Source organism: Anabrus simplex, chromosome 7 (genome assembly GCF_040414725.1).
Source record: "Anabrus simplex isolate iqAnaSimp1 chromosome 7, ASM4041472v1, whole genome shotgun sequence".
NCBI classification, from domain to species: domain Eukaryota; kingdom Metazoa; phylum Arthropoda; class Insecta; order Orthoptera; family Tettigoniidae; genus Anabrus; species Anabrus simplex.
The window spans coordinates 219591209-219617095 of NC_090271.1; the positions used below are offsets into that span (position 1 = coordinate 219591209).

Here is a 25887-nt window from a genome sequence, read left to right on the forward strand (position 1 = left end):
GATGTGTGGGCCAAACCTGAACCACTTCATAAGCAAGCCACAAAGCCAACAAACTCAGCGTAGTTCAGAATGAACCAATAGATGGAGGCACAGACAGACATTGACTGCAATGGCGGTTGATGATTCTTGGATAATTCTGATTACGATTTGTTTTGTTTGAGTCATCAGTCCAAAGACTGGTTTGATGCAGCTCTCCGTGCCACCTTGTTCTGTGCTAACCTTTTAATTTCTACGTAACTTTTACATCCTACATCTATGTCGTGTCCGCCCCAGTCTTGAGCTCAGGACTATCACTCTTCTGAGGATCGAACCTGTGATCGGGAACGTAGGAATGATGGTGTCACTGAGACGTGAGGTAATATTAAAGGGGAGTATATATATGAGTATATATTTATATCTATGTGATGGCAGTGAGCCAAAATAATATGAATAAATTTAGAGAAGAAATTCAGTGTAAAAATAAGAAACAAAGGGATCTTAGAATGTGAAAGTATACTGAATGTAGATAGGTAGCAGGTTGTGCAATTAGAAGAAATGGCATGGTCGAGGAGTGGCTAGTCACGCAGCAGGAAACTGCACCCTCCTGAGTGTGTAGATTGTCTTTTAGAAAAGGCGAAAAAATGTTGAACGAAAAGAGGAGTTTTCGTTCTGATTGGCTGAAGTCAGTTTCCATAGGAAAGAGAACTTCGATACTGTTCCAGAAATACAGGCGTGACAAGGAGAGAGTATAAAACCAGGGGGCACACGTTGGACGAGGCTTTTTGGATCATTTCTACTGGGAGTTGCGAGCGGAAGCTCTGTCAGTCAGGTCTTCGAATAATAATAATAATAATAATAATAATAATAATAATAGTAATAATAATAATAGTAATAATAATAATAATTTATAGGGAAAGTGAATCTATAATAGATACGATGAGAAAAAGAAGAATTGCCTTTTTCTGGAAGAAAAGGAAAGAACTAAGGAGGAAGAATTGAAATTGTAACGTGGTCCTTAGAAGGCCAGAACGCAAGAAGAAGAAATAATAATAATTTATAGGGAAAGTGAATCTATAATAGATACGATGAGAAAAAGAATTATTGCCTTTTTCTGTCATCTTTCTAGATTAAATGATAATAGGATAATAAAACAACTATTTAATTACAGTAGAAGTCCGTTATAGCGAGAATTCATAACAGCGAAAAATTCACTTGCTATAACGGATTGTCGTTATATCAGATTTTTGTATAAAAGTCGGAAAACCCTTCATGCACATTAAAATCAGTATGAAACGGTAATCAGTTTGTTCAAAATCTTGAAACCGTTAAAAGCAGGATATACTGGTGTGTAAAAACAATTGTTGTAGGTGGCCCTCTTCCGGTCTATGACACCTGATAACAAAGCCAAGCTGTACGCTTCCCAACCATTCAACAGCAATGAATGTTTTTACTTTTCATTTGATTCATCAATAGACGTTTGCATCTTGGAGTGTACTTTTACCTTGTGTGCAATTAATGTGTTTTACATGGTTTATATTTAATATGTCAATCAGCACAGTTTTCAAGTTACCTATTTTACTATTATTATGAACGTAATACGTTTCATTAAGTTATGCATATGTCAATCTAACTTCCGACACGTGTTTCTTCACTTGACAAGGTATAAAGCCTAACACAACATTATAAGAGCTTGTACAGTTGTATTCAAGCATGTTACCCTTTTACACCTGACGAATTGATTTAAGAACTTGTTTTATCTGTATAACTTGAAAGGTGATAGTACAAATGTACATAGCAATGTGTTTTACCATATAATGTAAACTTTTAATGTGTTTCAAATAGTTATCTTTTTAATATTAGTCTTCAAACAAACTTAAATATGCGAACAGGATAACCACTCGAAAACATGACTACTTAATGTCATTCAGTACAAAATTGTTTTAAATTTGGCAAGGTATTACTATTGAGAATGTGTAGTGTAATGTAAATGTATGACAACTGAAGATGACTTTGTGAGGAGTCGAAACCGGTTCTGTTCTTTTTTAAAAATTGTTAAATAAGTATTGATCAAGTGGATCTCTCTTTCTATGATAAATACCAGACAATTGCGGATATTATCCGGACTGCTTCTAGTGTCTTAATGGCCGCTTGGCTGTACGTAAAAATGAAAATGTTCTTATTCCTATAGTTCATTTTCAGATTTTCTTCAAGAAATGTTGTGATAGCTATCACTTCCGCTTGAAAGACTGTAGTGTGTTTGCCCAGGCTCATCTGGATTGATCTCTCAGGTTTTCCCCCGTTGATCCCTCCTTGTGCCATCCCCAGTCTTTGAGCCATCAGTCCACCACACTATATCTTCTTTTTCAGTATTCCATTTGTTGATATCCCAGTCTGGGTCTCAAACAGTTTCTCAAAGTTGTACTTCGGTATCATATGATCAGAAGGCATGTGTAGAACTTCCTCTGTTATTACTCTGTCAATTTTACAGTCTCGTAGATTGGGTCTTTGTGCATTCCAGCACTCTGATTGTGCCAATCTATATGAACTCATTCTAGCCTGTCCTTTTATGAAATTACATAGTAATGGGAGGTCTAGTAAAGTATTCAAGGTTTCTGTCGCCGTAGTTCTCATAACCCCAGTTATGGCTATGCGTGCCATTCTCTGTAGGCTATCCAATCTACTACTGACTTTTCCTTGGCTTACTTTCTGCCACCAGATGATTGCAGCATAAGCCATCAACGGTCTAATGGTCATTGTATATATCCACATTACCATTGATGGTCTTAGGCCCCATGTCTTCCCAACGGCTCTTTTACATGCATACAGCAAGTTCTAGGCCCGGGTTATGTTCCTTTTAATGGACTCCAGGTTAGATTTTTAACTAACAGTACACCTAGGTGCAGTGCCTGTTCTTCCATATATATATATATCTATATATCTTGCCCAAAGAGCTTAAGTGATCTCTTTCCCTCTAATTTCCTCATCCTTGTAAAAGGGACCAGAGTTATCTTGTTCGGGTTGACTGATAGTTGTTCTTCCCGACACTATTTCTCCACAAGGTTAAGTGATCTTTGCATGAGGTCCTGGATAACACTCATCACCTTACCTTGTACCACAATCACTAGGTCATCTGTGTATCCATGTGTATAAAAACTTTGTTCCTTGAGCATAGCTATGATTTTGTTCACCACGAGGTTCCGCAGCAGAGGAGAAAGAATTCCTCCCTGAGCACAGCCTCAGGTGGCCCTAACCATCTGCATTTCTTCAAACAAGGTTGCTTTTATCTTCCTTCTGTCTAACATGGATTTAATCCATTTGACGACGGTTTTACTCACCTTGCTCTTTTCCAATGCTTTGATCATAGACTCATGGGTTGTATTGCTGAAGGCTCCTTCTATATCTAGAAATGCCGCCAGTGCAATTTGTTCTAGGCTTTCCTCTAGTTTACAAACCAACTGTTGAAGTGCTACTTCAGTGGATCTACCAGGTCTATATGCAAACTGATTTTCATGTGCCGTTGATTTCAATTGCACCGTTCTTCTGATATATTTATCCAGAGTTTTCTCCATTGCTTTCAGCATGAAGGAGGTTAAACCTAATGGTCTGTATGCTTTGGCTTGTGCATAATTTGCCCTTCCAGGCTTAGGTATGAATACTGCTTTAGCTTCAGACCATGATTTTGGCACGTACCCTGAAGCTAGACTAGCTCTGAAAAGGTCTGTCAGGGCATTGACGAGTATCTCCCGTCCTTCCTGTAGGAGTATCGGAAGCATCTCATCTGTCCCCGGAGCCTTTTCAGGATGAAACATGTCGATTGCCCATTTTACATGGTTAAGTTTTATTATTCTGTCGGCACAGTTCTATTCTGCTCTTTAACTCTTTCTGGTCTAACTGCGAGCTATGTTCGCAGCGGCCAAAATTACGTTCAGGCTGCGCTGCGGGCATAGCCCGTAGTAAGGTTTGACAATTCACTAAAAATCGAGAACGAGCTATGCACGCATTCTGGTGGTTATATCGTATTTCTTTATGTATTAGTTATGAGGGTATTTAAGCAGATGGCAGTATTATATGTCTTAAGTCAGAGAAGTTATGATATTTTTGATCAACATGCATCAGTAGATGTTGTCACTCAGTGAGCTGTAAGACATGGCTTCTCGCGTCAAACATGTGCTTGACAAAAGTGATATTTTCGATATTTTATGATATATTATCAGTTTACGTGCAAATGAACATATTGACATATGAATTCGAAACAACTTCTTACATTTCATTATGATTAGAGTTTGCTTTTACGGCCTAGCGCATGTTCCCGCGTATTTCATATTTGCGTGAATACGTAAGATCGTCTACATATTAGTGAAGTTGTCTGTTTAGAAGACTGTATTTTCTCTTTCTCAGAAGTCTTTTGTGGTAAATGGAACAATAATTTTACATTTGAGTAACTTTTGACAAAATTTATCAATTAAAAAATTTCATAAGAGCTCCCATTTTCATTATTGTAATTATTACTATTGAAAAGTTATTATTTTTATATCGTACCCATTATATTTGTTTTGTAGTTGCAATGCACATTTTATATTAGCAAAATAGGGTATATATAACGGTATTTCAGTATACTGTACATGCTTAGTTATCTGTCAGACTTTTCCTCCATTCGCAAAACATGGTGTAATATATAAACAATTTTAAAATCTCAAGTGATAGTTGACACGATACAAACATCATTTTTCAAAATTAGATGCTCAAACAAGCACAAAGAAAAAAATCATTCAAATATCTCCTACAGGTACTGAGATATAATGTTTTAAAAATCCTTAAAAATGCCCAGTCCAGAATGTTTGTTAGGAATATTAAGGCCCAGACTGGAATGGGTTAAGCTCCGGTCTCTGTTCCAACCGTTTCTTCTTCTGTCATCTCCTCAGCCTCAGGAAAATGACACGCCATTAGTATCTCCAGTGTGTCCCTCCCCGCCTGATAAATGACCCATCTAGTTTCTTCAGTGTCCACACTTGATTTATATGGGTTGCTTTCAGAACCTTCTGGAGCCATGCTGTTTGAGTGTGTGATTCCGCTTTCTCACAGAACAGTCTCCAAGATGTTCTTTTTGCTTTCTGTATCTCTAGGTTATACTCGGTGAGTTTTCTATGATATACGCCCCACATACCATTTCTAGATGATATTCTGTGCAGCTTCCTAACCTCTTTTTTCATTTTGGCTAGTTTGTTGTTCCACCACCTTACTTTTTTGGTATATTTCTTTTCATTGAGAAGACAGTTTTCATGGAATGAGTCTTATAATTGCCTCCTCTAATAGTTCTACTGCCTCATCCAATTCTTTCTGTCCTCTCACGTTAGTTGGAATTTTTTTGTACGGCCTTCCCTAGAACTTCTCGGTATCTGTCCCAGTTAGTTCTTTTTGGGTCTCTACCTCTCAGTCCCACATAGTCTCGCATCTATTGCAAATTGGATGTGCTGGTGGTCTGCCAACGATGGTTCCTCCAGCACCTTCGAGTCTTTAATAAAGTTTGCAATATGTGTAGTGCTTAGTGTAATGCCTATTACCTCCCTACGATTTTTATTTATAAATGTAGGCTTGTTTCCTAGGTTTAGTATCGTCAACTCAGTTGCAATAATAAACTAGTAAAGACTCACCTCTTGCGTTGCAGTTTGTGCTGCCCCATGTCATGTGGTATGAATTTGCATCTGCTCCAAGGACTAGGTGTTTGCCTTTCCCCTTTGCGTTGCAAATTAGGTTCTCAACTTCTTCTGATGGGTGCAGATTAGTTGAGTCATATGAGAGGTATGCAGAACCTATGGTTATTTCTCTGGGTCCCTCCCAGTTTCCAAGTTTAATCTTGGCCACAGTTAAGTCCCATGAACAGTGTTCCTGCAACATAAGACATTTAAATTTCATGTTCACAAGAAGACATGTTCTGGATATTTCCGATGTTGTGTCTTACGTCAGCTTACCTCCAGATTCTGCCAGTCCTGCTGCTCTGCCCTTGACTACCCATGGCTCTTGAATAAGGGCCATGTCAATAGCCTCGGACTTGAACTTCCTGGCAAAATTGGCCACAGCTGCTTTTTTATGCTGAAGATTGGCCTGAAGGACCTTCATCTCCATCTTTATCAACATTGGGTTTCGTTTTTCCCGTGATGACTTGAAACTTGATCTGCCCAAGTCCGAGCTTAGCCTTGAGGCTTCTCTTTTTTTAGCTCCTCAAAGTCTCTTTCACCAAGGGCTAAAGCGACTGTCCTTCCTGTGTTATCAGTTAAAGCGGCATTCAGCATTCTCCACTCTTGTGTTAGAAGTTTGGTATCGTGCTGATTGATTCTGACAGCAGTCTGCTCTACTAGAGCTTCTGTTGCCATTTCTTGTTTTGAGTCGGCGACAGCCTGTCCAATTGGGACTTCTGTCTCCATTTTTTTCATCTTGGCCTTGCTCCCGGATCTGCTCTACTGGAGCTTCCTTGGCTTCACTTGATATTGTATTCTGATATTTGTGCCTGGATCTGTTAGTAGGCTAAAATCATCATCATCTTCTTCATCATCAATGTCCTACTCCAGTCGCCCGGGTGTGGTTAACAAGCCTCGTCCAGTCCTTTTTTGTCCTTCCACTTTTCCTGCTCCATTACTTCTGCCACATCCAATCCAGCTTCTCTAATGTCCTTCCAAATCTGATCCATCCACCTTCTTCTCGGTCTTCCAACTGGTCTCTTTCCCTTAACTTCTCTTTCCAATTCCCTTCTTGCTACCCGTTAGGCTAAATTCATGTACAGTAGAGTCTCGATTATCCGACTTAAACGGGACCTGGAGTACGTCGGATCACCGAAAATGTCGGATAATACGGAATAACTTTGAAAATGAACTTAAACACACAGGAAGGCTATACTGTATTATGTACTATGTTTTAAGGGGACTCTATTTATTGACTTATTAATTCAATTGTTCAGTAGATGCAGTACTCTTTTCTTACTACGTCTGTAGCCAGGTGCAGACGTCTTGGCTTGGGCTGCAAGAGTTTTGATGTCAGCATCTTGAAATTCAGCCCAGTCTCATCACAATTAAAAATCTGATCACCGGATGATCCTTCAGCAAGAATTATTTCTTGAAATTGTCTTTTAAATTTCACAACCTCATCGGATTTAGCTGACAGTTTTTCTCCACAGATATTAAGCTGCCCAATGCTGTACCGTTTTTTCCACCGATCAAGCCACCCAGCACTGGCAGTAAAATTAGGGTCCCTTTATTAAACTCCTTCTGGATATACACCGCCATTTCTTGCAGAATGGGGCCAGATATTGACAAGCCCTTTTCCTGGTTTTTAGTGAACCAAAGAAATAGTGCTTCACTTACTTTTTCGTACTCACATTTTTCATTGTTTTTTTTTCTAATTTTCAGTGCATCACTTGTTGCTCTGGTAGAGCACCACTTTTCAATTTATTCCCTCGTATGTTTCCAGTCTCCCACTGTAACACGTCCAACAGCATAATCTGAAGCCATTTTTTGGAGAGTTTCCCCTTTGTCCAGTCTCTTTAACCCACTCTACTTGTCTTCCACAGAAACAATCACTTTTTTACGTTTACTCACCATACTCACAGAGGATATGAAAACTATAACATCCGTACCCAACCAATACTACATTGAACAATCCTACCGCATGACTGCCAGGGCTTGTCCCACAGTCGCACCCTCCACACCCCGTGTCCCAGAATTGCATCACCTAAAGTTCAAATTAAGACTACCAGCGTCGGATAACACGGAGTGTCGGATAAGCGAAGGTCGGTTGAGCGAGACTCTACTGTATGTGTTAATCCTATCATGTTCTTCATACAATCTCCTAAAATCCACTTTCCAACTCTCATGCAATTTTCACATTTATTTGCTCCAATCCGCAGGGGCCGATGACCTTCGATGTTAGGCCCCTTAAAACAACAAGCATCATCATCGTCAGCATGCTGCAATCCGTTGCTTACGCTATTATTACGATGGGCTCACCACACCCTTCTAGACTGTAAGATGTAATTCATAAGCTTAACAAAAGATTATAGAATGTTTTATTGTTGTACAATTTTATCAACTGTGTTTTCTTATTCTAATAGGAACTTCGTTGTGAGGTGCAAGACATGCAACAAACTGCGATAGAGGAGCCACAGCTAGCATCATCAGGTCTGGAAACCACTCTCGGTTTACACTTGGAAAAGGCTATGACCAAACAACATCAGCAGTACAAGCAAACTTTTGAGAATTTGATGGTATCCTTGGACGATATGGAAAAGAAACGAACGGAAGCTACAATGTCTACAATATCACAAGTTGTGGGTAACCTGGTGGTTACAAAACTGGATGATGTTATTTCCAGTGAAATGAAGAATAATATTATACCAGGTACTGATATATCATTGTTTAAATTTATAGTTTGTATTTGTTAGGCTTTATTTGTCACTTTTCGGTAAAATGAAACATAATTCGACTCTCACACACACAACTAAGTGTCAAACTCGTTGTTTAATATTTTTGTGGTGGTGGTGGTAGTATGGCGTACGAATGTGACGACCCCATCGCCCAGTGGGCAACCACTGTAATCAGCCTCCCAAGTGTTGGCGAGTAAACCATAGACTTAACTGACATGAGGAAATGCGTGCCAGGCACCTACCAACTAGTGCATCACGAAGTATCTTCGCAAAGATCCATGGTAGGCCTAGCAAGCCAGTGGTAGCATCTTCGAATTGCTTTCAACAATCAAATGAGCTTCGGATGGAAATCAGAAATAATACTGAAACTGACAAAGTCTTCGAGCAGATCTGGCAGGTATGATGGCCAACATGGCTCTGATGAAAGACAGATATGTTCGAAGAACAATGTAAGAATTGGGACTATGAATATTTTCACCCTGACTGGAAAAACTGAAGAACTTATCGATATGATGAAGAGGAAAACTCTATCCATATTGGTAATGAGTGAAACAAAATGGAGAAAGGTAGGTAGCAAGATTCTCGGAGATGGTTACAAATTAGTATGGAGTGGATGCGAGGAAGAGGCCAGAAATGTTGTAGTTTTCCTGATAAAAGACATGGATGCCATTACTGAAGTGTCCTATAAGAATGATAGGATCATTAAATTTTCTATACAGCTAGAGTCCACAAATTACATAGTAGTGCAGATATATGCACCACAGGTTGGATGTAGTGCTCAAGAGAGGGATCAGTTCTGTCAAGATCTAGAAGATATAATTGATGAAGAAAACATCATCATTGGGGGCTTAAATGCACAAGTTGGGACAGACAGGCCTGGTTATGAGGAAATCATTGGACCACATGGGTTTGGGAACAGAAGTGCAGAAGGCGAACAACTGCTTGATTTGTGCAGAAGAAATGGATTGATCATCAAAAATACCATCTTCCAAAAACAAGACAGCCACAGGATAACAAGATATAGCTGGGATGGAAAACATAAGTCTCTCATAGACTATATCATCACTAGACCTGGGATTTTAAGGCAAATGCCTATTTCGTTCCTTGCGAAATAACATGATTTTTAAAAAATATGTTGACGTTTCATGATAAATCCCTTACATTAATAGAGTTTTGTAGTGCCCTAAAATACCTATTTGGACCTTTAGAGCCTATTTTACTATTTGAGTGCCTAAAAATGCTTATTTTCTACATTTAAAATAAAATTCAACTTCTGTAATTTTCACAATCACACAGTGGACATCCCTGGAACGAGCAGAACAGCAGAGGGTGGGTTTTTCACAGAAATGTGCTCTTCCCAGACAACTGTCACCAAAGGAATGCTGAGTGAAGGGTGGAGGTGGAGGATGAGCTCAAAATAACAACGAGCAGGTAGTAAAGGACATACTGTGTCGAGTGACGGGGTGAGGGGAGGATTATTTAGGAAGAACAAGGAGCAGGTAGTAAGAAGGGGCATACTCTGTCAAGTTGCCAGTGAAAGAACAACTGTTTAAGTGAATATAGTTCATCATGCCTAAAACGAAACCATCTAAAAGTGCGCTTATACAACAATGCCTTGTACAGTTTGTAGGGATGACTTTTGATGGCAAGATTATTTTCTGCCAGAACTGCAATAAACAGGTATGTGCATATATCTTAAATTTCGTATTAATCTAAAACTAATGTTTTGATATTGGCTCCTCTAATTAATTGTAGAGACCTAGTCAAGGTGACCTGGGTTCGATTTCCAGTACTGGCAGTAATTTAGAAATCTATGAGATCTGGAACGGTGTTGACCCAGCATCGTAAGGACAATTGAGAAGCTAAAGTGGGCAGGGGTCACAGAGGCAAGGCAATATGGCTGAGGGATGCTTTGTGCTGACCACACCCCACCCAATATCTGCAGGCCATGAGCTGGGCAGCAACCGTTATTGAAAGCCAAGGCCCTTCGGGGACTGTAGTTTTCTTGTTCTCAATTAACTTTCGAGTAATAATGGTTTAATTTAAATAGTTCAAAATTACAAATTTTATTCAATAGCTCACCTTTTTTATTCCTCACCTTAGTCTCTAATTGACATCACTTTATTGTGTTTTAGATTTCACATGAGAAAAAATGCCACCTTCAGCAGCATGCAGATACTGCCAGTCACAAAGCAAAAGCAGCCATGAAAAGTAACATTAGACAGACTCTGCTCACACAAACTATATCTCCTACAACCCATAATGGTTTCTATGCTGATATGTGTAGAGCCCTAGTTGCAGCAAATATCCCCTGGAATGCTGTGCATAATACAGTTTTCAGAGAATTTTTACAGAAATGCACCAAGCACCACATCCCATCAGCATCAACAGTAAAGAAAAACTACTTACATATTTGTTACAATGAGGTAATTTTGTCAATTAGGGAGGATATTGGGGAGTCTTGCATATGGTTGTGTGTGGACGAAACCACCGACTCTGTGGGCGGGTACATTGCTAACCTTATAGTAGAAAATTGGAACCCAATCAGGCAATTACCGCTCACCTTCTTGCTCTAAACAGCTTGAGAAAGTCAATAGTAACCGGGCGAGTTGGCCGTGCGCGTAGAGGCGCGCGGCTGTGAGCTTGCATCCGGGAGATAGTAGGTTCGAATCCCACTATCGGCAGCCCTGAAGATGGTTTTCCGTGGTTTCCCATTTTCACACCAGGCAAATGCTGGGGCTGTACCTTAATTAAGGCCACGGCCGCTTCCTTCCAACTCCTAGGCCTTTCCTATCCCATCGTCGCCATAAGACCTATCTGTGTCGGTGCGACGTAAAGCCCCTAGCAAAAAGAAATAAAGTCAATAGTCAAAGCATTGCATACTTCATTAACAAAGGGTTGCAATTGTATCCTGGGTGTGTTGATGATTCTAAAGTCCTTCTCCTTGTTTCCGATGCTGCTTCCTATATGATTGCCACTGCACCTCTCCTCAAAACTTTCTATCCTTGCATAGACTCGCAGAAACAGTTAGGGTGGAGTTTCCTGCAGTAAATACTCTCATTTCAAGATTGTTGAAATGAGAGTATTTACTGCAGGAAACTCCACCCTAACTGTTTCTGCGAGTCTATGCAAGGCATGGGCCATGAAAGTAACATGAAGAAAGTGTTCTGTAAGGCTCCATCAAGAATAGCCATCTTTCGAGAGAAACTCCCCTCTATTCCCCTTCCACCACAGCCAATCATCACCCGTTGGGGTTCCTGGATGGAAGCTGCCCGGTATTATGCAGAACATCTTGAGGAAATCATGACTGTGATAGACAATTTGCCTTTAAAGGACAAGGCTGCATGTGTGTCGTCAGTGTTCAGAGAGACATTGCATATATTCAGGCAAATTTTTCATTTCTTCCAGTCACCATTACAAAAATGGAGGAAAAAGAAAACTGTCTCAAACAGCAATTTTCTGTAATTGAGGAAGCTGAGAATAACATACAAAGTGCTAGGGGCAAGGTAGGGGATAAAATAAGAGACAAGTGATCTAGTGTACTGCAGAAGAACCCAAGTTATTCAATGCTGAAAAGGGTACATGAGGTAATGGATGGGGAAATGGTAGACTTACGAAGTGAAATTGAATTGAAAAATGTTGTAAGTAAATTTTCCTATGCCCCTCTAACATCTGTGAGTGTGGAGCACTCTTTTTTTCTGCTTTCAAAATGATTTTAACAGACAAAAGACACAGCCTGACTGTGGAAAATTTGAGAAGATTTGTTATGTACTGTAAAGCAAACTACGAATTAAAGTACTGTAGGAATGTTCCTCACAAATAATAAACACATACTCCATTATTGGATGCCTGCAGTGCTGTAATTGTGGACAGTGATTTTAGTATTAAGATTTTAGATCAGTACTGATAATGATATATCCTATAATCCATAACTCTTTTGACACATGACTTTTTAAATATTGTTTTTTATAAATGTCTTTTTTATTCTGTCTTAATTTTGCAGTTATTTCGGTTAAGAAATAGGGATACCACGTTTGTTAAAGTAAAAAAAGTATCACGTTACAGTTTAAGTGTATATTGTAATATTTTGAAGTCTATTTCCTGCCTATCCACACATTTTTAAAACATATGTTATGTGCCTATTTTCTCTTTTATAAGCCTATTTACTTGTTTTAAAAGCCTATTCATGATTCATCACTAACAAAAGGAGGAGGGAAATATGTAACTGATATCAAAGTTATCCCCAGTGAGAGTGTGGACAGTGATCATAGATTATTGATTGCAGCAGACCTAAATTGTGTGGCTAACACAACCCCGAAGAAAAGAAAAAGAAAACGTAAAGTGAAGACGTGGAAATTAGAAGAAGCTAAGTTGAAAAAAGAATATAAAATAAGGTTATAGACACACTTACCAAAAGGGAAATGAATACAGTAGAAGAAGAATGGAAAATTTTTAAAGATACTTTGGTGGGTGAAGCTAAAGACCTATTTGGAGTAACGGGATCGACCATGAAAGAAAAAGAGACACCTTGGTGGAATGACAGAGTCAGATTGGCTATAAAAGAGAGAAATTGGGCAAAAAAGATGCTAGACAAAGAAAAGCAAAGAGATGTACAAGATGCAGGTGGCCAAGAAATTACTAAACTACAGGAACTCTACAGGGCAAAAAAAACTTACAGCTAAGATGATAATAAGAGAAGAGAAAGAGGAAAAATGGAATGAGTTTGTGGAAAAGTTAGAAGAGGACAGCAGAGGAAACAAGAAACTTCTTTACAGAGTAATTAAAAACAAGCAAAATAACCTAGAAGACATCAAGGTAATAGAGCAGGACAGTGGATCAGTAGTACGAGAGGAAGATGGAATCAAGAGAGAATTCAAGACCTTCTTTGACAAGCTCCTGAATGGAGAGGCATCAAATGTAATTCAAAACAGAGAAGAATCTGGAAAAAGTGAAGAGCCCAGCAAAAATATGGAGCCACCAATCACATGGCTGGTGGTGGTGGTGGTGGTGATTGTTTTAAGAGGAAGTACAACTGGGCAACCATCCTCTGTATAACACTAATCAGAGGGAAAAATGGAAGGGGTCCGACACTTCGAAAAATGTTATCGACCAAAGGAAGACAAGAGCCACGAAGGGCATGAAAATGAAAGACTCCCTAGGCCTCCATACGTAATACCGTCGGGGTCAGAAAAGAAAAAGAGTTGACCAAGGGAGGTCGGATAGGATAGATTGAGGAGTCTGGCACAAGTAAGTGGAAGCAATGTCAGGACTCAGCTAAGGGCCCCGTGGTCGCCAACTCACGCTCAAAAGTACAAAGCCCCTGGGGCCCCTTTTAGTTGCCTCCTGCCTCTTTGGGTAGCTGAAAGTCTACTAATCTACGTTTTATCTGAAACAATTCACACACATTCCTTTGGTTTGTATGCTTATAGTTGAGAATAAGATGATGAAATCTGTGTATAGGCCTAAGTAACGTTCTTACAGAGATGCTGCATAGAAAAGATGCCCATATGTATATCATGTAGTTAATTCACACGCTGTCACAACATATTTCCGTCAGCCTATAATGATGGCTACAGCACGATTATACTCGGTCAACAATGTATAGCTCCTTTTGTCCACCGCAGTTGAGCAGGACGTGTAGTAAAAATGCGAGGCACTGGTGACTTGTATAGCAAATAGTTAAAGGTGTATTGCATCCATGCGTCATGAGTCACCCGTGCCTCGTGGTGTAAAGTAGTTGTTAAACATACACCAATGCCATAGAACAACATAGATACCACCTGTGACTTGCTGTCGTACTGTTACGCAAAGTTATCACCTTAGCAGCATAGGAATAAAATGTGTACTTTTGTCCAGCACCACATTTTTGTGCTGTACGAGTCACATGTGACTCGCAAAGCAGGGAACGTGTTAAATGAAGTTGATACTATTTTGAAGCTGTTACAGTTTGGGATTTTGTTGTCTCTTTTGCTCCTTCCACATATTTGTCAACCTTAGGTGAGAGATCTATAGCACATTCAATGACTTTCAAAATTTTCATGCCATCTTATAGGACAATATTTCAAAGGAAATACGTTTGAATCTGAATAATGTGTATAATCAGCACATCTTGCAGGAATGTAACAAAACAAGAAGTGAAGAGCACAAAGAAACTCTGCAATATTCCTCTGGGTTTCTTTTACTACCACTTTATATGAATTGTGCATAGTATGCAAGCCACAAGATCCGATGTTCATCAAAATAGGAGCTCCTGGATGATCATTTAATAAATTATTAATATTTTGAAGGAACTTTTTATTAACATTTGGACCATCCATTGAAATTTGAAAGAGTTGTTTTAGATTGAGTCCTTTCAGTGCTCGCAAAAATCCATTAAACAAATCTGAGGAGGTATAGTGACCAAGAAATGTGGAATCAAAATAATAAGTGCATACCTCATTATCAGGATTGAAACAACGAACTACACCGGCTTCACTGGCACATAAAGAATGGTGTTGCATGACAGAATGCATGCACTATATAATCTCAGTTTCGGTTATTTTCTCTCTTGAAAGATAATTGTGCAGACATCTGGTCTCTGGCGCTTCATAGAGTGGTGAACCTTCTTTAACGAAAGAAGAGGAAGAGGAAGAAGAAGAAGAAGAAGAAGAAGAAGAAGAAGAAGAAGAAAAGAAGAAGAAGAAGAAGAAGCAGTGGAGTCATGTGACAGTGTTTGCTGTGGTACCTGTGGCAGGCAGAACACAATTTGTGTTTGTGGCTGGAATATCACCTACAGAATTTAATTTTTTTGTAATATCACTGTTTGAATGTTCTTTCGAGAACTGGCTGAACTTGACATTAGGTTATAAAAGTAGATATATTTCTGGGAGCAGGATAGTGGGTTCCTAGACATCGCAGTGAACACATCTCTCCTCCAACATTCATTCCAAGATTTCTTTAATTTCTAATTCCTTAGAATGTTAGGAACAGTACGTGATGAGGGCTGGATTTTTGTGTAGAAAAGATAAGAGGATGATGGCATAATCTCGACGGTCTTTGGTGGCTGTCTGTAGATGAAATGATTTCCTCACTGAAGCAGTAATGGTAATCATTTTTTATAATTTGTAAAAGAAAAAGTTTCCTTCCCACTCGTAGCCCTTTCCTGTTCCATCATTGCCTTAAGACATATCTGTGTTGGTGTGATATACATCAAATTGTAAAAATATAATTAAAAACAAGCATTCATGAAGGAAACAATATAATTTTAAATATATTTTTGAAGCAGTTTTTTCCTCAAAAATTAATCAGCCAGAGGTAAATGTACATCACTGTGCAACTAGTCATTTGAGTATTACCTATTATTTGGAGGTGATACACATTAGCCTTTGCTTTAAAGTATTACTTTGTAAGTAATTCTGTGAGTAAATAGGTCTAAAAATGTTGTAATGTTCAATTTTGGTCACTTACTCAGAATTGTTTTAAAGCAGGCAGTTAAGACTATTGGTCAAATTTTAACCTTACAGGATAATAATATTATTACACTTGTGCTACTAAGTTTTCCTCTTTGTGATTTTAGCTATAATCGATACTTTGGATCCACTAAAGCAACAACTACACCATGAACTTACCCAAAAGCTGACGTCTACAGATCACTTACTGAAAGAAAATATTGTAAAATTGGTGCACAGTAAGGTGGGTGAATTACATTTGTAGGCATAAATTCATGTTTGTGTATCGGCACCATTTAATGAGTGATTTTATTTTCTTCTGCAGGCAGTGATGGAAGTGTTCAGCAATGCCCTTGTTACAGCCGTGCAGCCTGCTATGCAAACATGTTTTAAGGAAATGTTTACGAGTTTTGTTCTTCCATGTTTTGAGAAGTCCTGTCAAACTATGTTCCATCAAATAAATGACAGCTTTTCAAGAGGAACTAAAGAGTGTAAGTGGATATTCATTATTGTCTCAAATTTCTTCCATCATCTTTTCAAGTATATTCCCTTAAGATCTTACAGGCATACTGAAAGAAAGCTATGGTGCACATATCTTAAGGGTAATTGAAATACAAAACATCGAATATTTTTAGGTTTTCATTTCACAAAATATGTTGCCTGACAAAAAAAAATTAAGCATCCAAGAGGGAAGGACGAAACGAAATGAAACTTCACATGTTGAGAGGGTATATAATGTTATTTCAGTGATTACAAAATGAAGTCAAATTTACAAAGAACTTGGCAGTACGAGCCCACTTATCACTATGACATTGCGTCCCCTCTGGCTTGGACGTATGCACTGATTTGGTTGGGAAGGGTATCATAAAGCTGGTGTATCCTCTCCTGTGGCAAGGAGGCCTAGAATTGTTACAACTGGTCCTTGATATCCTGGATACTGGCATTGGGATGGAGTTAACGTCTGAGCTGGTCCCGCACATGTTCTATTGGGGAGAGATCTGGGGATTTTCCTGGACGCAGGAGTACCTCAACATCATGCAGAGTTCATAGAGACACGTGCTGTGTGTGGACGAGCATTCTCCTCTTGAAAAATGGCACTACGATACTGTTACATTGTGCCGTCAGAGTTCATTCAGTCAGGACCAGCCATCACCTGAAGTCATACCCGATAGCTCCCTACAACGTGACGCCAGGATCATCACTGTACATCTCCCCAGGAATACCCCTGTGGGTGGGGGAAGCAGACGAAGAATTCACCCACGGTATCCCCTGCCTGTTGTAAGAGGCAACTAAAAGGGGCGACCAAGGAATGATCCAATTAGAACCATGAGGCTACTTGTAATTACTACCATCACGCAGGAAATACCATGGGTCGCATTTACTTGCACGTAGTACCACTATATTAGGTACGCAATAGGTTTGTGATTAGTAGCGACAGTGTGGGAATCAGGAGGTGGGTCGTACAGTACGTGTGATTCGTACCCCTATATGAGCGACACCATGGTTCTGCCTTACCTATGCTCAGTTCCCGCTATGTGAGGAATTCCACGGGATAGTACGAGTCCCTGTAGTTAGTCCACTTATGTGAGGAACGCCATAGGTTTGCATTGCCTTTATAGGTTTGAGTTGCCTGTAAATAGCGCCACAATGTGCGAAACACCATAGATCTGTGTTACGTGTGCGCATTACACTACCTGTGAATAGTACCATAATGTGTGGAATACCGTGAGTCTCCGCTACTTTTGATTAGTACCGCAACATTACCCATAGCATGGTTCTACTTTCCTAGCGATAAATACCATTATGAGGGGCCGATGACCTGGATTTTGGACCCATTTCGACTTAAAGAATAATCGATTCAGCATCGTTCTATAGAAGCAGCCCCTTGGTCAGTATTACTATTGTTCTGTGCCAGCTTCTGTGCATGTGAGGCACTGTGGGTTGGATCCACTGATCGTTTTAAATTCATATCCGTCCATCCATTTGTTCTTCGTCCTCACGCTTTCAATTCTGGTCAGTGGACGGTTTTGGACTTTTAAGTTGTCATTTCATAGCATTAGGGGCCAATGACCTCAATGTTAGGCCCCTTTAAACAACAAACATCAATCGATCAATCTCCCCAGGAATACGATGCCATTCATCAACAGTCCATGCTTCCCAGTCATGGCACCACTCCAGATGCAGCCATTTGTGTTGTGGTGTTAATGGCAGCCTACGTATGAGACAGTAATTCTCTAGTCCAACTGCTGCTAGTCTCCGACCAATGGTGCGGGATGACATACAATGTTACAGGGATTCTCGGATGGTAGGCGCAGATGTGAAGGGGTTACTATCTGCTTGGTGCAAAATACAGCGATCCTTCCTTTTGGTGCTCATACGAGGGCGACAAGTATGCCTGCCGTCACGTTCCCATGCAGTCTTAACATCGGGCCCCTGTCACATCCAAATGCCCCACAAATCTAGATAGTGCACGATTTGACCAGCTGGCCAAATGGAGACCCACAATGAGACCCTTTTCAAACTCTGTCAGGTGCTGATAATGAATGCTGTTTCACACAAGTACATGGCATCTCCATGTCCTTCACAGTGATCACTCAACATCTGATGCTGTTCATGCCCCTTATATACCCTACCAGGCCTAGTAACAACACTAAACACGAACAACACTAAGGCACTCTGGTGGCCGTTCTACCCGCAACAGAGAATTGCAACTCTAATTACAGTAGAACCTTGATAATTTGAAATAGGTTAATTCAAAATCTCGCCTAATTCGAAGCAGCTCTCGTTCCTGGAAACATGAGGTACGTTTTTGCATGTTATTTAAATCGTTTAATTCGAAATACGGATAATTCGTAATTCAAAGAACAATGTCGGTCCTGTTACCGAAATTCAGACTTTTAAGGGGTATCTTTGCGTACTTTCACCTACTTCGGTGTACCTACAATGTGCTTCATATCTGTTGTGTTCAAGCGGAATTGTAATTATTTTGTAATTCAAAGAACAATGTCGGTCCTGTTACCGAAATTCAGACTTTTAAGGGGTATCTTTGCGTACTTTCACCTACTTCGGTGTATCTACAATGTGCTTCATATCTGTTGTGTTCGAGCGGAATCGTAATTATTTTGTAGCCTATTCGGCGTTTTAAGGAACGCCGCATTATCACATAGCACGTAGCAGGCAGTGTGCGGAGAGGTCGAATCCGCAAACACTGGCGATGCCGACAATTGGCGAAAAAGCATGGCTTATAGCCTGTAATCAATTCGTACGCACCAAACAATATTGTCAATGCCGATGAAACTGTATTGTTTGTTTGTTTGTGTTATTTTTTTAAATGCTGAGGCCAAACAGACTTATGGTTTTAAAGGAGAGAATTGCCAGCCGGGAAATGTACTGTGTTTCTATGCAGTGCACACTGCACACGGAAGCGAGAGACTTCCTTCCCCTGTCATAGGAAAGTTCGAAAAGCCACGATGTTTTAAGGATGTCGGGCACTTTCCATGCTAGTACAAGGCATCTAAAAGTGCAGACAGTACAGTAATCCAAAAGATAAAGCATTTGCACAGGGGAGCCAGCATAATTTTTCCTCGTCTTTGAATCGTGTTTTTCTTCCTTTTGTTGCGTGAGGTTATGTTTGTCATTGTTTTATACAAGTGCAGTATTTGAATAATGTAAATACACCTTGTTGGATAAATTTTTGAAATAGTGTTTTCCATGGCATTTGAAAAGTTTAAACTGAGAATCAGGTGATTGCATGCATTAGGGTCTTGGCAGGATATCATACAAATACAGTCACTGTACTGTTGTTGTAATGTGAACGGAAGCGGGAGAATTTCTCCCCTCGTCATAGGTAAATTCCATAAGCTGCAATGTTTTAAGGCCATCGGGTACATTCCGTGCATGCACAAGGCATCTAAAATGCATACAGTACAGTAATCCAATGAATAAAGCGCTTGCACCAGGGAGCCAGTATAGATTTCTCCTCGTCTTGAATTGTCTTCTTTCTTTTGATTTCATTGCATGAGGTTATGTTTGCCGGTGAGTTATCCAAGTGCATTATTTGAATACTGTAATTGCACCTTGTTGGATACATTTTGAAAATAGATTTTTCCATGGCATTTGAGAGCTTTAAACTGCGAATCAAAGTTAACTGCATGCAGTAACGGGTCTTAGAATATATTGTGACGCCGCAAGGGTTGGCATTTCTGAAGTACGTGTTGGCGGTTAATTTGAAATCACGTAATTCGAAGTCCGATTTTTGTGTCCCAACGACTTCGAATTAACGAGGTTTTACTGTATTTACGTACCCGCTGATGGTGTGTATATGTACAAAGTTACATTGACATCCGACCATTTCTTCTGGATGCTTCAGTTTTTTTGTCAGAATGTTGCAGGGAGTCCATTACTTGTTCTTGGATGGCAGGCACAAATGTGAAGGAGTTACGATGTGTTAGATGCACAATACGGCGATCCTCTCTGTTTACATTGGCGTGTTACTTGTTAAGAAACGTGTTCTAAAATCACAAATTCTTTTTTATGATTACAGAGTTAAAATTATGTCAGTTTTTGACATGGTGGTATTAACATTTCTGTAGTACCAAAACCACTGGAATAAACTTCATTCTCTATGTTGGTAACATTGTTATAACAAATATGTTTTGCAAGGTCTTTGAAAATTTGTTTTCCCCAACCATCTTGAGGTCACCCTCTGGGCCTCTTACCGACAAATATCATTGTGGTTCTATTTGGATCCATCGTTCTCATTTGTCCATATCATTGTAATCTGCTTAAACTTCATTGGACGGGCGTACGTGCGCGAGCGTCCCTTACTGGATGGAGTCTTACTAAGGTTCGAGCCCATGCCAGTCAGTTTTCTTTCCTAGTGACAGTATGAACTACACCGTCTTATTTATACTCTTGTAGAAATGAGAGATTTTGAAAGAACAACTTGGAATAAGGATTGGATTATTCTATACAAAATGGGGAATGCGATGATAGTAAATGATTTATAAAACAGTAGTAAGTCCAATTAATCTCGTATTACACCATGTTACCTTTGAATTTACACACACTGTACACAATATTGCATGTAAGAAAACTTCTCAAATGACATGAAAACCTCCCTGAGTCATTCATTACATATGGATGGAGGCATGATTTTTCCGCATTAATTTTTGAACGATTTTGCGAGAAGGAATTTTCATGTTATTTCGCGAAATAGATATTGCCGTATCGCTTTAATTTCACTTTAATGAAATTCTAAAATTATTCATTAAAGGTTTCATTACAATCACTGATCATTGATTGTGGAGGTTTAATTGATAAACTGTACATATTGGTACATACTTTTGAAGCCCTTTCTGGATTGCAAGGTTGTCTACCTTCTCCAGCGGGATGTTGGCTTTGAGTAGCATCGCTGTTATTTTGTGATTATTTTGTGAATAAATTCTATTTTTTCACTCTTAGCTTTCTTTTGCATATCTAATGAGAGTTCTGTTGTTGCCTGCCGTTTCACTGTTGGAGTGCTAAATTTACGTTCTGAATGTTCTTTATTTTTAAAACAATGTTTTGAGACAGTATCTTTTTTCTCCCACTCGATATGAACATTACAAAATTTGCACGTTAAAATATTGCTTTCAGAAATGTATAAACCTTCACTCGCAAACTGTTTAGCTCTGCTGTGCACTGTAACACTTGTCGAGCGACCCATTTTCGCTACTGTCTGTGATCACTTTCTTAATTTTACCTGACCACGAAGCCGAAATACACCAGTCAATTGTGATGCTTGTAAACGTCATTAGGGATTCCAGGATTGCACAATGCCGTGAGGAGGCAGGCTGGGGTGGGATTACCAGCCAGCACAAGAACAACATTCCAAACATTTCGTTTGGCAAGAAGCCTGGAGCCAACCCCTTTTCTTTGATGCCATGTGTTAAAGAGATTTTCCAGAACATTAATGATAACATATTTCTCTCATATCGATAATCTTTGTTCGCTCTTCCTTTTCTTTTCGTACATAATCCTGGAACAAAATATCAAGTTCGTTATTCACTACAGATTTCGCTGTAATATTGCGCTTATCGCGAGTTGCTTTAAAATGGCCTTGCCGCTTTAATTCGCGAACATAAAATCCTTATTTTCTTAACCAGAAACATAGGATTCATAAAGATATCACAAAATCGCTTCAAAATATTTCTTGTTGCGTTTATCGTTAATGCGAAAAAATCATGCCTCTACATATGGAGCAATAGTATTGCTTGATATGGCAAGTTATGTTCTAAGGTCAGGTGAGGTCAGTAACAGGAAACTAATATGCTGACGCAATGACAGGAAACAGGCTACACTGAGGTGAAGACTCTACAAGGAAATAGTGAATTATTTTATCACTTTGTATCACATTACACTTTTCGAGGCACAAAAACAACATTCAAATGAATGAATGGTTTCATAAAGAAGAAGGTGAAAACATGGACCTTAAAAGGTACTTTTGGTGTGGTACATTTTGAAGCAAGGATACACGCAAAGTGCTACACCGCATTCCTCACAATGGAAATTCGATCTTGATGCTTTTCCCTTCTTTTCGGAGCACACTTTGTACCTGCGAGATGATCCCTTCTGAGGCCAATGTTTAGAACTTTTCACTTCAAGGCGAGAGAGACTTGAAACACTGGTAACTGGTCTGCCAAGATTAGTGGTAGTTCTGGGTTCATGTCTTGAGCAGAATGTATTAGATTTCTAAGAAGTAGCTCACGAAACTGTTTGTGAGACAGCTGTCCTTCACACGACGTGTGAATGATGAAGGCATTCAAAATAATTATGTTCACCAGATGGAAAAATAGTTTCTTTGTCCGCTTCCATGTTTGGCAGAAAATATCATAACTATTGGGCATACTATCACTCTTGTCACAATAACCTATATGTGCATTGTAGCTCTCGATGATTGCAGGCTTCAGTGCAATCCCATTGTCATCCGTAAAGTGACCGGATGGTGAGGGGTGGGGATTATGCATGTTAGTTAGCAAATACACTTCCCTCTTGTCTTTTCAGCTTATTGTGCACAGGTTATCATCTCCCTTCTTCAGTTTCAAATCTTTAGGTCCTAACTTTTTTGGTATGTCCTTCCAGTTATGTCGGACGGTGCCACAGCTGCTTATGTTTCTTCCATGCAAATCATTGAAGAGGGCAGGAGAGGAAAAGTAATTGTCCATAAAAAATTTATGGCCTTCACCCTTTACTTTCCTTGTTAGCTACAGAACTATTCCATGCGTAGAATTGATGTTTGCTGTGGCATTGCCATTGTTTCCCAATGTAGACTGTCATGTCATGTGTAACCATTTCTGTCGCAGAGCTTGTACAGTTATGATTTTTTGGTATGTACTTCTTGAAGAACACTCTTGTCTTTGAATAGGACTATCACTTCATCAGCTGCTAGGTGTTCTGTTGGATTGGAAACAGAAGAAAATTTGTCATTGAGGTAATTGAATCGTAGTTTCCAAAGTCGATCATAACTGGGGTCAGTTTGGTCAGGTGGGTTGTCATTATTTTTGAAATGTAGAACCCTAAGAATGTGGAGAAAGTGGTCACGTTTCATTGTCTTTGAATAGAAATGAGTGTAATACTGCTCTTGGGTAGGCCAGTAATCCTTCATTCTGACCCATCTGTACAATTATGGCCAAGAAACGGTACAGTTCATGCATATGAATTTTCGGCTGTTTATGATCTGAACCTAAAGTCTGCAATGCGTAACAGTTTGTCTCTCCAAGAAGTATTCTGAAAAGTTCATCGGTAAATATAAATTTAAAAATTTCTATTTGTAGTGGAGGTGAGTCTGAATTGAAATGTTCATTCCCTAAGCGAGCAGTCTGTCTCTCCATTCTGAATCACCCATGTCACTTTCACTCTCAATTCCACTCACAACACTGTTCCCAGGTTCTTCCGATTCAGATACAGTTCATACATCTTCATCGGAATCCGAATCCATCAGAATTTCCCGTACTTCGTCCTGACTAATGGAACGGAACACTCGCATGTCCAGCCATGTTCACTGCTTTTAAGGAACTAATTGCTTTATTTGTAGTGGGGAAAAGCAGCCGCCAAATTCTTCTGCGCATTTTCATAAGCCTTAATTCATGGCATTGCGCATTGTAGTGACTCATATATTAGTAACAAAATGAGTTGATCATTTTCATAAGCCAGAATTCACGGCAAAATGCAAGATAAATTACGTGGGTGATATATCAACCGCTCGTCCTTTTCGAGTGGTAATTCTCTGGTTGATATTTCGATCGCTCATCCGATAAAGGTTTAATTCTAAGGTTTCCAACAGAGTCTTGTCCAGTCCAGGTTGTTGCTGGATATTCTCTATCCGTAATTTATATCTCATCTTTCGTGTGTGCACGAAGTTGAAGAAAGGAAGGAATGCAAGAAGATGGGATCTTGACAAGTTGAAAGAAAAGAGTGTAAGTGACTTTCTCAAGGAACATGTTGCACAAGAACTAAGTGAAAAGGCTGAAGGAAACAGAATAGAGGAAGAATGGACAGTCATGAAGAATAAGGTCTCTAGGGCTGCTAAAGGAATGCTAGAAAGAAATGAAAGATCAAGTAAGAATCAATGGATAACTCAGGATATACTGGACCTGACTGATGAACTACGAAAGTACAAGAATGCAAAAAATGAAGAGGGCAGAGAAGAATGCAGGCGATTAAAGAATGAAGTGGATAGAAAGTGCAGGACAGCTAAGAAAGAATGGCTAAAGGAGAAGTGCAAGGATGTTGAAGGCTGTGTGGTCGTAGGAAAGGTTAGATGCTGCATACAGGAAAATTAAGGGGTGGTATGAATAAAAATGAGAATATAGTATGTACTCAACTTTTCTGAGTATATACTCATGTCATGGAGATGGTGTAGTATATATTCACCTTCCTAGGAGTGTGAGAGTAGTTTCTCATATGTGCTATGAATAAAAGGGAGTACCTTCTCAGATTGATGAGTATATACTCACTTTCTTTTGAGTATGGCTGATAGTTGTCTCAAGCTTGAGTATATACCAATTTTTAGCTTCTGAGGAGAAATGACATGGCTGAGTTTATTAATAATGTGGTGCCTTGTGGAAAAATTTACAAGGAGAGAAATGAACATGTGGACTCTAATAATTTTAAAAGTCTATATCGTTTTTCAAAAGTTAATGTAGACTGGCTAAACCTATACTTAATTGGACTGGAGAAACTGGAAACAAGAGGTGGTGCTGTTAAAAACTTAGTAAAATTAAAAGCATTTTTAAGATTGGTAGGTGACCCAGGATTCCAGTGTGGCATAGGAGAAGATCTTGGAATCCATCAAACAACTGTGTCTAAAAATCTTGTTGAGGTTATGGACCGCATCATGGTTAAAGCTGCAATGTGGATAAAATTTCCTGAAACAGATGTGGAATTTGAAGTTGCAAAACAAGAGTGGCAGGAAAAGTACTACTTTCCAGCAGCGGTAGGTGCTCTTGACTGCACTCGTGTTGGAATTAATAAGCCTACTCATTATGGTGATAAATATATAAACAGGAGAGGTTATGCAAGTATTACTGTACAGGTAACATGCAGTCCCAAGGAAGTTTTTACCAGTGTTGATGCATCATGGCCTGGATTGTGCATGATTCACGAGTTTGGATAAATTCAGCTGTCCAGACAGCAGTAAGTCTGAATAGGGTAAATGTGTTACTGTTAGCGGATAGTGGCTATGGTATTGCACCCTGCCTTATGACACCGTTCAGAAATCCACAAACACCTCAAGAAATTGCTTATAACAGGTGCATTACCAAAGAAAGAGTTGTGATCGAACAATGTTTTGGGTAACTAAAACAACGTTTCCCAATTCTTCAGCACAAAGTACGCCTGTCTTTAAATAAAGTGCCAAAACTGATCATTTGTTGCTATGTGTTGCACAATATTGCCAAGTACTTACAGGATGAGGACCCTGAACTACAACTATTAGGTGGCAATGTAAGGTTAGAAGATGGAAATGAGGATGACATGGCAGCTGCTGCAAATATCAGGTGGAATGGTGAAGCTAGGCGAAATGAATTG

At 39.4% G+C, this 25887-nt stretch overlaps 1 protein-coding gene across 6 annotated transcripts in view; it reads left to right on the plus strand.

Moving 5' to 3' along the window:
• The window catches only part of Ge-1 (Enhancer of mRNA-decapping protein 4 homolog Ge-1), a 320261-nt gene that overhangs the window by 216158 nt on the left and 78216 nt on the right, over positions 1-25887 (plus strand). For all 6 annotated transcript variants that reach the window (XM_067151567.2, XM_067151568.2, XM_067151563.2 and 3 more), the window contains 3 exons: positions 8081-8366; positions 15948-16063; positions 16145-16310. In XM_067151567.2, coding sequence (XP_067007668.2) covers positions 8081-8366; positions 15948-16063; positions 16145-16310 — 568 coding nt within the window. The remainder of the gene's footprint in view (positions 1-8080; positions 8367-15947; positions 16064-16144; positions 16311-25887) is intronic.